We start from the raw sequence: 14,094 nt of genomic DNA, 5'->3' as shown, positions 1-14,094 counted from the left end.
CACAGAGACTGCTGTTGTGCTTAGGGGAATTCCAGATGAGTTAAGTATGTGTGATTGTCAGATGCAGAGTTTGACTAGAAATGTACTCTATGCAAGTATGTAAATTTAATGGTATTTTGCAAAGCTGGTTCATGCTTAACATGCATTACTGTGACAGTAATGGGTTGCACCGTTTTTGTGTGTGGTATTTCATCACAAAAACGTGTTATTCACTAACCACCTGCAATCTGTGCTGGTATTGTGTCATGCGTGTATTTAATTTAAATAATTACCATTTAATTAATACTTTTCAGCATGAACGCTTCTTATTTCTAGATAAATTAGGTATTGATAGGTATATATTAGTCAGAGCTTTTTGCCTGGCACAATTAACGTTGTATTATCAACTGTAGTAGGTGGTAAACAGAATTTTATTTAAAAAGGGATATTTGTCTACAGATTTCTTTTGATCATTGCCCCAGTAATTCAAATTATAATCTAATGGGGAAAAAAAGGCATATTTTATTTTCCCCATAAGTTTTCATATAATGATGGTCTAGTTTGGTGGGACAAAAAGGCAGATTGCATTTAATGGAGAGTTATAAAATAGCAGTTACAAAGAATATTATTCTTTAAGGGATTCATTATTCATTAATTACTCACCTTCATGTCGCTCCAAACCTGTGAGACTTTCGTTCATCTTCGGAAAACAAATGAAGATATTTTTAATAAAACCTGAGCAATTTCTGTCCCTCCATTGCCAGCTACGCAACTACCACTTTGACGCTTCAAAAACTTCATGAAGAGATTATAAAACTAATCCATGTGAATTGAGTGGTTTAGTCCAAAATTTCTGAAGAGACTCAGTCGCTTTATTTGATAAACATACTGAATTTAGGCTTTTATTCACTCATAAACTCACATCAGTTGTGGCTAATGGAAGCTCAAGCATGTTCGCTTGATGTGTGCGAGAGCCAATGAGATTCATTCTCGTGCGTTACGCAGCACGTTTGAGCTTCACAAGAGGTTTGTTCTCGCACATCAAGCAGGTTCGGTTGAGCTTCTGTTTGTTCGCTGGTCAATGTTAATATGTGAAAAGCCTAATATAAATTCAATCTGTTCATCATATAAAGCGATCAAGTCTCTTCAGAAAATTTTGACTAAACTGCTCGATCCATAAAGATTTGTTTTACAATCTCTTTATAAACGTATCCTGTCAAAAAGTTCTCAGATTTCATCAAAAAGATCTTGATTTATGTTTGGAAGATGAACAACAGTCTTACGGGTTTGGAACGACATGAGGGTGAGTAATTAATGCCAATTTTCATTTTTGGGTGAACTATCCCTTTAAGAATGTTCGGTTTTGAATCACCATCACCATGGTGATGTCTGTGGCCAATTGCATAAAATGCTTAGGCTAGTTTTACAATTTAGTCATCAAATTTTTTTTCTTCAAGACTGTTCATAACTTTAAGTCAGTTACATAAAAACGTAGATTTGTCTAATTTGAATCCGAAAAGTAAGTCTGATTAGCCCTAATTAGCTGCTTGACAGTCTTAAGTTTATATTTATGCAAACTGGCCCCTGTGGTACAGTTAATCCACAGCTGTCCACAGCTTATTCTGGCCAGGTACTTCCCACTTAGACAGGAAGAGTTCACATTTACTGGGACCTACCACGTGTTTAGGGGCAGCTCATTCAAATAATGGTTCAGTATTCATCACAAATTTAGCATGATACAATGAGTTTCTGTCCATCCATATTCTATCCATAATATCACAGATATAATTCAAAACCAAAGTGAAATGTGATTTTGCTCATGGATATTTGGTTTACTTAGTGCTAATTGAAAGCTCTGAATATCGATTCATAAATAGATCTGATAGCATGAACATTAAGCTCACAAGTCAGGTTTATTATCTCTGATGAAGCATGAATGCCACAGTCAACACCGACACACTTCATAATTAACATACTTTATGATCATATACTCCAGAAAAGTTTTGTTCTTCAAAGCCTCTCAAACATACTAAAGTGCCCCTATTATGCTGTATAAAAGGTTCCTAATTTTGTTTTGGAGGCATCTACTATAGGTTTACAAAGTTCAAAAAACACTTTGATTTTCTCATACTATACATGTCTGAAAACAGTCATTCGAATATTCAGTCTTTCTAAACCCCTCCTTTCCGAGAGCCTACTCTGCTCTGATTGGTCAGATGGCCCAGTCTGTTGTGATTGGTCTACCACTTACAGCGCGCATGACAAACTAAACAGCCATTACCTGAATTTCAGTGGGCACTGAATATTCACAGTGATACGACCAGCAACGATGGCGTCAGTTTTACTGTATCAATTCCAAAACGAGTCCGCATCCTTTTGAAGCGCATGCAAAGTGGATTCGCTGAAAACAGCATCTTCTCGACACGTCAACAACACAAACCAAACTCTTCCAGGCCTCAGCTACAACTAGTGTTTGAGGACAGGTCAAAGTAGACGTTGCTCGCGGGCAGCCAATGAAGACCATAGGCTGGAGTTGCTGATGATGACTCATTTCGGCAGTTCAGAATCGATTCTTTCTTTTAGGAGACAATAACTTTATTTGTCGTGCACTTTGGTCTTTGAAACTTTGCAGACCTTTCACATTCACAAACGGCTACATTACTCACTGCATGAAAGGTTATATTTGAAAAAGCATAATAGTGCCACTTTAAGTGAGTACATGCAGCTTCATGAGCAGTAATGGATTTGTTTTGAACGTCTGTTTTTCTTAGTCCTACAAATTCTGTTTGGGTTTCTTGTGACGCAATAAAATACTGCAGATGGAACCAACTGTTAATCTTAAATAATCTTATATGCTATTTTTGTTTTTCTTGCGTTCCTTGTTCTCCAGGCGGATGAAGAGAGGAATTATCATATCTTCTATCAGCTCTGTGCATCTGCTCACCTCCCGGAGTTTAAAGCCCTGAAACTCGGTGAGCCAAAATAACCCAGCATATTTCATTCAAGAGGAGAATGTCTTTATGAGAATTTTATTCAGATTAGGATTACTCAATCATGGGAGTATTTTAGCTGTAATTGAATTGTTGGGAGGTGGGTCCTTATAAGTATTTAAGCTACACAGTTGAACTTGTTTTGATAATATTTTTTAAATATTAAAAGAGACTAATATATATAAAGAGTGCAAAAAAAGCCATCTTCCTAACCATGCTGTTTCTGTACACATTTCTGACTGTCTATAGCGTGAAGCTGAAAATTTGTTGTCACAATGAAAAATAAAAATTGACCATGGATCACTTAAATCGGAAAACCTTAGAGGATTCACTGGTTGTAAAAACAAAATAAACTTACAAACATTATTTATTTGTCCATCCGCTCTAATATAGTATCCCGTAACCATCAAACCACAATCAACCAAATTGTGGAGCCGAACCAAATCCAAAACCATGTTCCGCAGAGTTTTGTTATTTTAACTGCTAGAGGGCCTAAAGTTACATAGTGCAGCCTTAAATTTAATTTTGTAGTCATTTACTCATTTACATTAACAAGACTTTGGTTAATCTTCAAAACACAAATTAAGATACTTTTTATGAAACATGAGAGGTTTCTGTCCCTTCATTGAAAGTCCAGGTAAAAAACATAGAAGTTGTTAAATACATCCATATGGTTATATCTAAGACTTGCGGAAAGATACGGCCGCTTTATATGATGAGAAGATTTACTTTAGGCTTTTATACATAGAGATCATCACATAGTAGGGTAAACAGTAAACACAGACACTTGTGCGTGTCACCGGTTCTTGTGTATCATGCACGTACGTTTGAGCTTCCATGTTTACCATATGTAATGCTCTAGATGTGTGTTGTTGATCATTGTTTAGATGTAAATAGATGCCTAAATTACATTTGTTCATCATATAAAGCGACCGTATCTCTTTAGCAAGACTGCTTGTTTCATATGGATTCGTTTTATGACCTTTTTGGATCTTCTAAGTTTTATCTGGACTTTCAATGGAGGGACAGAAACCTCTCAAGATTCATTAAAATATTGGAATTTGTGTTTTGAAGATGAACCAAAATCTTAAGGGTTTGGAATGAGATGAGGGCGAGTAAAAGAGTGAATGTTAAAAATTGGATGCTTAAATCCTAAAAAAAAAAATATATATAATTTAAAAATGTGTATAGGGTTAGTCTTTAGTACTTATAATAAATTTTATATAAATTCTGAAGTCTCTGGAAATAATTATGCATAATTAAAAAGTCTATGGCATGTCCCTATTTAAATAGGCGAATGTGCGTTTGTGGGTAACGTGTCTGATTAGAGTGTGTTCGTGTTGACACAGCATGGAGAGCGGCTATCAGAGATGTCCTACTGAGAGGCGGGCTGTGCAGGTCTAAATACACACACACACACACACACACACACACACACACACACACACACACACACACACACACACACACACACACACACACACAGACGCATATTAATACTGGAGCTACTGTAATTTGGTTCCACACACCTCTCCCTATCATCTCTGTTTGCTTCACCCACTTGCTCTGAAACACACACACACACACACACACACACACACACTGCTGGCTCTGTGCTCTGTCTCCTGCTGTTTGCCTACTCAGCTGACTTCCTGCTCAGCTGACGCCCCGTTAATGTGAGAGTGTGTGTGTGCGTGAATCTCTCAATAAGGTCTCTGTTGCCAAGCAACAGTGTATCGTTCGTTAAATCTATGAAGAAGGTTTTGTATTTTAGCGTCTGTGAATAAGAGAATAGTTTTTATTAATGCAAATCTGTGTAGTACTAATGACAGAGTTTCTATTTATTAATGGTTGGGGAGTTTCCTGCATAATTAAAGCTCTTTTGATGAGCACAGTGTGTCCGAATGAATGTTTGACATTTAACTAAATGCATTTTAGTTTTCTGTAATGTTATACATTGTCATATGAACCAGCCAGTCAGTAACTACAGTGATTTAACTCTCAGTTCTGTCAGGACCACTATCGTCAAAGATGGCTGACAAGTAGCATATAGTTTGGGTTGGCTGTATGGTTCTGCTCTGGGCAAGAACTCCCTGCCCATCCATGCAGCCTAGCATGTGTATGAGCAGGGAGTGCAGTTTTGCAGATATCATTAATGTTCAATAATTCAATGTACAGCAATTCAAGAAAAATAAGTCTGATTCGTAGAGGAATATCAGAAGGCCAAGTCCTGACTGGATGAGAGGAGGAGCTGGGGATGGAGGAGGGTAATTAGCTCCTGAGCAACGCAATAAAGCTGCTGAAAATACTGAATGGACCTTTTATATAGGGATGCTGTGATAAGCATCGCATTCCTATAGGTAGACTTGGATCAGCTGAGAGTCAGCTGATGTGAGCTTGACTGACGTGACCTGCCAGAACTAACGCTACACTTGATGAGTCTTTTTTACAACATGATGCAGTTGTAAGTTGTGATTTTGATTCACTAAAAGGAACCAACTCATTTGGGAATCATACTAGGTTAGAACCCAGCAAACTGATCACACTGACCTCTTCTTCAGGTTAAATTGAAATGTCCAGTTAATTTTGGTTAATCAGTACATTCAGATGGTACATTTCAAATAACTGTCAAATTAGAAAATAGATTCAGTAATTAATTTGAGCCCCTGCACAGAAATCACTTTACCGTACATATGTTTGAGCCAAATTAGTTTGATACATGCTGCAGTTTTCTCTTTATTTTAACTCTATTATCTCTTTGATTTGAACATATCTAACATAAGAAATGATTGGTTCATAAGATTGATTATTATACATCAACATATGGGTTTGATGATAACCCAGCCTTGGATCCTTCAGAATGTCTACTGCTGCTTTTTTTTTTTTTTAGGTGGTATAATATTTTTTTTTATTTGAGTGATATAATAAAAGTTTGTGCATGTGTTTCTTTCTCCACAGGGAAGGCTGATAATTTTCACTACACCAAACAGGGCAGGAACCCAGTGATAGATGGGATAGATGATGCCAAGGAGATGTCGACCACAAAGAACGCCTTCACACTGCTAGGTCAGACTGAAAGTTCAATCATTTCTCATGTTGTTGAGATGTGATAGAGGAAGTAAATGGCAGATTATGAGTGAGTGATTGAGTGAATAAATTAATGAATGAGGCTTTTATATAGAGCTTTACTATGTACTACTGTACAACCAAAGCGCTATATTGTAATTTTTTTATTATGATCTGCATGTGCTCCCTCAGATTTTTTTAACCAATGGATTTTGACTGTGATTTCTAAAATATATATATATATTTTTTTTTAAGTATTATTATTGCCCCCAAGGTGTCACCTTTTTGTGAAATTCACTGCTTTGAAGCCAAAATAGAACATAATTCTCATATAGAACCAAGGAGTTTTTGTGTGTCGGTTGTTGGGGGATTCTGTCCAAAATTTTCAAAATGTTAATTTGATAACACAACACTGAATAGTTTTTAATAAAGAGTTAATAATTGCTTCGGTTCATATATCAAAAGTACGTAATATTTCAGTGAAACCTTAAGTAAAGTTTTATCATAAACCGTAATAGTTATTTTTACTTGGGGTTGGGTTTTTTCTGTCAAACCGCTGTTTTCCATACATGAAATTGCAGAGTGATCACTGGTAGTCGTGATCAGTTGCAGTTTTGCTGGTTTCAAAGTAAAATTTATATTATATCAGGATATGAACCCAGCCATTATGCATACTACAGGGTGGGCCATTAATATGGATACACCGTAATAACATGGGAATGGTTGGTGATATTAAAGTCCTGTTTGTGGCACATTAGTATATGTGAGGGGGCAAACTCCTCAAGATGGGTGGTGACCATGGTGGCCATTTAGAAGTCGGCCATCTTGGATACAACTTTTGTATGCATTCCCATGTTATTACGGTGTATCCATATACCGAAATGGCCCACCCTGTATAATAATATACCACTTGACTATCATGACTCAGAATCTTTGAAAACTAGTTGCATGATGCCCCTGATAGCGGACTGGGCAGTCCCAGGATGCATTGTGGTGCAAGCTCAGAGAAACGTGGGTTATAAACAAGTAAATGTTTTTCATTCAGTGTCAAAAGTATCAATAAAATTGTTCTCTTTTAAATTGACTAGCCAATTATTTTGTTAGGATTTTTTTTTAATTCTTATTACATCGTTGTGTTAGCTTAGCAACATTAACTCCAAGCACTGTTGGATTCAATCGAGACATGAAATGAAGGCAGTTCAAGTAGGTTTCAGAGCTATACAGTTTCTACATAGCTTATTAGACTGATTGATTTTGTGCTTATGTTTTTCTGTTGTTCATTTGTTGATGTCTCTCTTCAGGTGTAAATGAGTCCTATCAGATGGGCTTGTTTCGGATTCTGGCTTCGATTTTGCACCTGGGGAACGTGGAAGTGAAGGATAGAGACTCGGACAGCAGTATCATTCCAGTGAGTTTCATGTTGACTTTTAAGTGGCATTTTGGACCAATGTGATTGCACTGTGGGCAGGACTATCTATATATGGTGAAAATGGAAACCAAATAACTGTGTGTAACACTGTGGAATGCATCTTATGACAGAAACTTTATTGTGTAGCGCTTTTCAGAAAATCATGCTGGTAATGTTTATAAGATCTTAACATCTTCATGCATTATATTCCCATTTAGCATATTAGAGCCGGAAGATAACATAGTTACATTTTGCGACAAAATAAAAAAAGTCAGGCAGTTGAAATTTTATATCCTTTTATATATCAGTGTATGTGTGTGTATATACAGCTACTGTATATGTATACTGTAGAGCTGTGCGATAATACAGTTTACGTTTTTGCAACAATATCAAAGATAGATGGTTAAATGATTGAATCGATTTAAGATTTTACAATTTATTGCATTTTTACACAAACAGGGTCATTTATAACCAAATTCATTACTTTACTAATTTGGGTCCCACTTTATATAATGTGTCTTTAATCATTGGATGCAATGCACGTATTGTGTACGTAACATTCTCAAACATGAATATATATTTATAAAATGTAATTACAGCTGTAATTAATTTCTGTAAATACATCTATAATTACACTGTTGATCCTTTCCTTACCCCTTAAACCACCTTTAAACCCAACCGTACCACCAAACCTGTCCCTAACCTAACCCGCATCCCACCTTAATAGCAGCAAAAGTATTTTGCAATACAATATGAACATAAGTACATTGTACTTAAAAAAAGTTAAAGACACGTCATATAAAGTGTGACCTAAATTTGTTTCATTGTGAAGTAATGATGTAATTTTCTCTCTTTTTTCCATCCAGCCAAATAATGGTCACCTGAGTGTGTTTTGTGAATTGATGGGCGTGACGTATCAAGACATGTCTCATTGGCTGTGTCATAAGAAACTGAAGACGGCAACTGAGACGTACATAAAGCCCGTCCCCAAACTACAGGCCATAAATGCTCGTGATGCCCTCGCTAAACATATCTACGCCAAACTCTTCAACTGGATCGTGGACCATGTGAACAAATCGCTACACTCTACGGTCAAACAGCACTCGTTCATCGGAGTCCTGGACATTTACGGGTGCGTGTTCATACAGCCACACACACATTTGAGAACAGACCACACTGGTTCAGTTTAGAGTTACAGAGGTCAATTGTGATGTTTTGTTTTATTCTTCCAGGTTTGAGACTTTTGAAATCAACAGTTTTGAACAGTTCTGTATTAATTATGCCAATGAGAAACTACAGCAACAGTTCAACATGGTGAGACCTCTGACACACTTCACATGACACCATATCTCATGAGTTCATGCTTGATTGATGATTATTCTCTTAATTTATTGTGATGTATCTCCTGTTGTCCTCCTGTCTTCTCGTGTGCAGCATGTGTTTAAGTTGGAGCAGGAGGAGTACATGAAAGAGCAGATCCCCTGGACTCTCATTGATTTCTATGATAATCAGCCGTGTATCAACCTCATCGAGGCCAAGATGGGCGTCCTGGACCTGCTGGACGAAGAGTGCAAGGTACATATTCACAGTTTTATTGTAAATTAAGATGTTGATGCACTTCATCTTTTACTGTGTTTGGCTGTGTTAAAAAAAAAAACGTTTGGCTTCGTGAATTAAAATATCTGAAAAAAGTTTCAAAATATCCATACGCAAATATATCCATATCCATAAAACAAATATTTGCAAATTCAACAATTAATAATTCAATTTAACAAAATTGTTGTTTAACTACATGTTTTTAATGTAGAATGTTATACGATTTTAATAGATGCGTATGTGTGACACATTTATGATTTATGATCATTTATGAAATATTGTAGTTACACTAATTCACTTACTGTACTATGAAGTTTATGGGGCAACGCAATATGCATTAAAACGCACTCAGTTTTGAAAGTTGAATATGAGACTAGAGTCATAAAATCACTTTTTAACTTTGCCTTTGCAAGGTTAAACCTAATATTTCTGTCGTAACCATGTAAGCCAGTAAACCAAGTATTTAATTGCATGCATGATGATTTACAAATCTGAAGAATTTATGGAAGTGCTTCAACAAACATACAAACCTCACATTTGTGCTTTCAAACTCACAAAGTGCCTTGCCTTCCATTGTAAGTACACTCCCATCCCATCAAAAACAATCTCTTATACTCACCAAGGCTGATTTTAATTAAACAGTAATATTGTGAAATATTATTACAATTTAAAATATCTGTTCAAATGTAATTTATTCCTGGGATGGCAAACCTGAATATTCAGCAACCATTACTCCAGTCTTCAGTGTCACAGAAATCTGCTGATTTGGTGCTCAAGAAACATATCTTATTATTATCAATATTCAAAACAGTCGTGCTGTTTAATGATTTTTGTGGAAACCATTTTAAAAAAAAAATACTAACCTTAAACTTTTAAACGGTAGTGTACATCACTGTCAAAACAAAACAAACAAAAACACTGTGTTGTGTGATTGGAATCCTGTTTGAGACTACAGTTCTTACTTCATATACTGTACAGCCTCTTTTTTTCTCTCTTTCTCTTAGATGCCGAAGGGTTCAGATGACTCCTGGGCTCAGAAACTGTATAACACTCATTTGAAGACGTGTGCACTTTTTGAAAAGCCACGGATGTCCAATAAAGCTTTCATTATTCAGCACTTTGCAGATAAGGTGCGCACACACACACAGGCACACTTCACACTCAGGCTGGTTCAGCATTTCTGATAAACTGTTTCATTTTATATATAAATATCTGACCACAGATACATTGTATTTCTGTTCCAAAAAAACCTACTGAGCTGCCTCACACATACAGCATCTGAACAGTGCATGTTCACCATATTAAAAGCGTTCACTGCTGGCATAAGCCATGTGCCACTGCGTTCCAGAAACGTCCTAGACGTGACTGAGTTCTGTCTGGTGTTGAGCCACTTTTTTGTTGTGTGACATGCTAAATTCAGCAGAAAATTCATTTATTTATCAACACAATCTTATATGAAGCAGTATACAATAATGAAGCAAATTATCATGTTTTGTCAAGATTCACACACAATAACAGGCTGACAAACATTTTCTGGAATAAATCCAGGTGGTTTAGTTAATAATTACCATTTGGATGTGCATACAATCCACCTCAAATAAAATAAATTTCACGTTTAAAGTCAACATGAAACAGACGTTTAGATAGTCTTTTCCCTGTATATTGGAGTGAAATGGCTTCTCGAACAAGAAAAAATAAGGTTTTCCTCGTCCCAGTAAACACCAGAAGAGATTATGCTGCAAGTTATTTTGATTAAAAATTACGAGAGGACATAAAAAATAATGATGTTCACGGATAAGTCATTTATAATAATGCAATATATGCATAATGCAATTCAATATTCCATAAAAAATAAGTATGGTCAATTTTGATTTCATGATGACTTTTTGTAATAATTCTGTAGAAACTGTTGTCAAACAGGCCACAGATGAATTGTATGTGAAACAGGTCTAGCATTTTAAGACACGTCTGATATAAAGGATGTTCTAAACAATAGACACTAATACATGAATAGATAGTTCTAAACAAATCTTAATAGAGTATCATTATGTTAGCTTGGAAACATGCTAATGCCAAAACAACTGAGTCAAGTCTCCTGTGTGCTTTCCGTAAAGGTGCTCGTACGTCTTCATGCTGTGGATCTGTTTTTAGAAATGGTGTATAATATCTGTGAGGAAATGAGAAGGAGGGTGGATATCATAAGCCACATTTAGAGTGTGTGATAGACATTCAATACACACAGTCAAATTAGGGTTTGAGCATTAGCTTTCTCAAACATCCTCAGGGTTAAATCAGGATTCTCTAATCAGTATTACTAATATAAATGACACTCTAAATTATATCAACTTAATAGAATACATAATATAACATGTAATATATCCAGTGTAAAAAAATATGTTCTGTGAAGTTACTCTTTTGTAGATTTCCTAGACTTAAAACGGGTTCACACTGTGCGATTTGGCCACGATTTGGCCGTCTGAAACACATTTTGTGAATCCTAAAAGATTCCTCAGATCCTAGGCCAAAATCTGAAGTCTTTGATCATTAGTTTGACATGTTCACCGACTGCAGATTAATGACTGTTGCGATCACATTTTACCTCAGACAAATTTCTGGCAGTGTCAGAAGATTTGCCACACAGTCCTGTAGTGTGACTTCTCCTACGACTACTGTCAAATCCAATCGGAGCGCCAAACCTGATTATGCAATTATTGGGAAAACAAAAAACCACCACTTGCTCCACACACATCGTCTTTTTTTTTTTTTTCAGTTTTCTTTTTAAAAGAAGCCATGATGAAAATGAACGCTAGAGATTGTCTTTTTGCTAGCCACCATTTAAATCCCTCATGTAAATGCAGCTCACGTCACTTGACGTGTCGCAGATTGTTGATGTACAACTCCTGACGAGTCTTCTTGCATGCGTCCATTTTTAAAGCGTTTTGACTGCCATATAGTCTGACATTAATGACAACTGAGATCATACAGTGTGACATGGCTTACAGTGAGGATGATGTTCATACAGTCTGACAAGCAACAGTCGTAAAGTACTATTATAAATCGTGCTGTATAAACCCGGGTTTAATGGACCTCTTAGTTATAATCAGTGCTGGGTAGATTGTTTACATATTGTAGTCCATTACTGAATACAAATGACATAATGAAAACTGTAGTTAGTAGCGTAATCTAATACATTACACATTTTAGGTAATGTAATCTGACTACTTTTTGATTACTTTTTAATTACTTTTGACCTTACTTTAAACCTTAATTTGTTTATCTCATAGATTTTAATCGCTTTCCTGTAACTCAAACAGTAGAGTGTTGGCGCTTGCAATGCCAAGGTAATGGGTTCGCTTCCCAGGGAAAGCAAGAACTGATAAGAATGTAAATGTGTACCTTGAAATGCAATGCAAGTCCCTTTGGATAAAAGCGTCTGCCAAATGCATAAATGTAATCGGATAATCTTGTACTGTAGTGATTTAAAAATACAAAGGAAAAAAAAAACATGTTGAAAATATGTGTTGTAGTGCATTAAACATTACCTTATGTCAGGGTTTTCTAAACTGGGGGTTGTGAAGGAACTGCAGCGGGGTTGTAAGTTTATGAAAAAGTAATAAATTTTAAAACAAAAACAATCAAAATAATATAGCTGCAAGCAGCAATTATCGGGGCCAAGTGTAAGAAGACGATAAGACATGCCAACATGGCTGGGAGTGTCAGACCAACTGCAGCAAGGAGCAATTAAAGACATTTTAAGATGATTTTAGGCAAAATAGCTGAATATTCATAAATACAGTAACTAAACATATGATTTAATGGATTATCACTTTCGACCAATAGGTGGTGCAGTTATGACTCCCGAAGAAGGAGAAGGCCAACGATTTCAATGGGTGCCTACGCATACACATTCTGTGCTTGGCCCCTAATAATAAGAATGCCAACAGATACAATAGGTGCCTCCGCACCTTCGGTGCTTGGCCCCAAAAAACACAAAAAATATTAAGTCTTTTATTTGTTATGCTGTGTAGCTTCTGTCTTGTGTAATTCCACAAAACAATTTAAAAGATAAAAAAGAATTAGTGAGAATCAATAAATTGTGAAATATTTACTGCCATTTTGTGAAAATTACGCAATCATGTAATCAATAGAAACGTAACTATAGTCCGATTATGAGTATTTTAAAACATAATTTAATCTAATGACAAGTATATTTTTGGAATCGGATTGCGTAATCCAGGATTACATGTAATCAGTTACTACCCAGCACTGGTTATCATTTATTTAAGTAAATACTTCATCTCAGATGTTTTTTTCTGAAATAAGAGTTTAAAAAAGTAAAAAATCTTGGTAACACTTTACAATAAAAATCAATTGGTTAAGATTGCTTAATCAGGTAGGTAGCATGAAGTTATTTATTTATAGTATTTATTCCAGTTGGCATGAAATAGAACACTGTAAAAAATTATCGTGACAAAGACTGTAAAAATGCTACAGTGAAAAACTGTTAATTGGTTAAGAGAAATTTTCCTTACTATATACGGTAAACAACTGTGATAGATCTAACGGTACATTTAATGAAATTTTACTGTAAAATACTGTTAAAAATAGTTTTTGGAAGTGAAAAAGTCATTGTATAATTTACAGTAAAAAAACGTAAATTGACATTCCCACAATTCCCTGCGTGACACTTCACATTTGATGTATTTTTGTTGAAATAACAATTTTTTCCTAATCAGTTATGACATTAGGGTTTTATGTTACATTTACCCCTGGTTTCACAGACAGGGCTTAAGACTAGTCCTAGACTAAAATGTAAGTCTGAGCTGTTTCCACTGAAATAAACTTGCACTGACTGATCTTAAAAATATATCAGTGCCTTTTTAGTTTTAAGATGCACATCGGTTTTTTTCTAAGCATGTTTATAAAAATTACTTAAATGTCCTAATTGATCTAAGCCCTGTCTGATTAGTCTAAGCCCTGTCTGTGAAACCGGGCCTTAATGTTGTTAAATTAATGTTTATTGCATTTTTAAAATTTCACGTCTGTTACCATGAT

General features: G+C 35.7%; 1 protein-coding gene across 3 annotated transcripts in view; it reads left to right on the top strand.

Annotated features, from left to right (window-relative positions):
* Window positions 1-14,094, top strand: part of myo5aa (myosin VAa) — a 98,675-nt gene that overhangs the window by 31,396 nt on the left and 53,185 nt on the right. For all 3 annotated transcript variants that reach the window (XM_084408693.1, XM_084408691.1, XM_084408692.1), the window contains exons 7-13: window positions 2,870-2,951; window positions 5,928-6,035; window positions 7,337-7,443; window positions 8,310-8,575; window positions 8,676-8,757; window positions 8,878-9,018; window positions 10,044-10,169. In XM_084408693.1, the coding sequence (XP_084264819.1) occupies window positions 2,870-2,951; window positions 5,928-6,035; window positions 7,337-7,443; window positions 8,310-8,575; window positions 8,676-8,757; window positions 8,878-9,018; window positions 10,044-10,169 (912 nt within the window). The remainder of the gene's footprint in view (window positions 1-2,869; window positions 2,952-5,927; window positions 6,036-7,336; window positions 7,444-8,309; window positions 8,576-8,675; window positions 8,758-8,877; window positions 9,019-10,043; window positions 10,170-14,094) is intronic.

Source organism: Rutilus rutilus (assembly GCF_951802725.1).
Source record: "Rutilus rutilus genome assembly, chromosome: 5".
NCBI classification, from domain to species: domain Eukaryota; kingdom Metazoa; phylum Chordata; class Actinopteri; order Cypriniformes; family Leuciscidae; genus Rutilus; species Rutilus rutilus.
The sequence above is the reverse complement of the archived record's forward strand: the minus strand, read 5'-3'. Positions and strand labels throughout refer to the sequence as shown.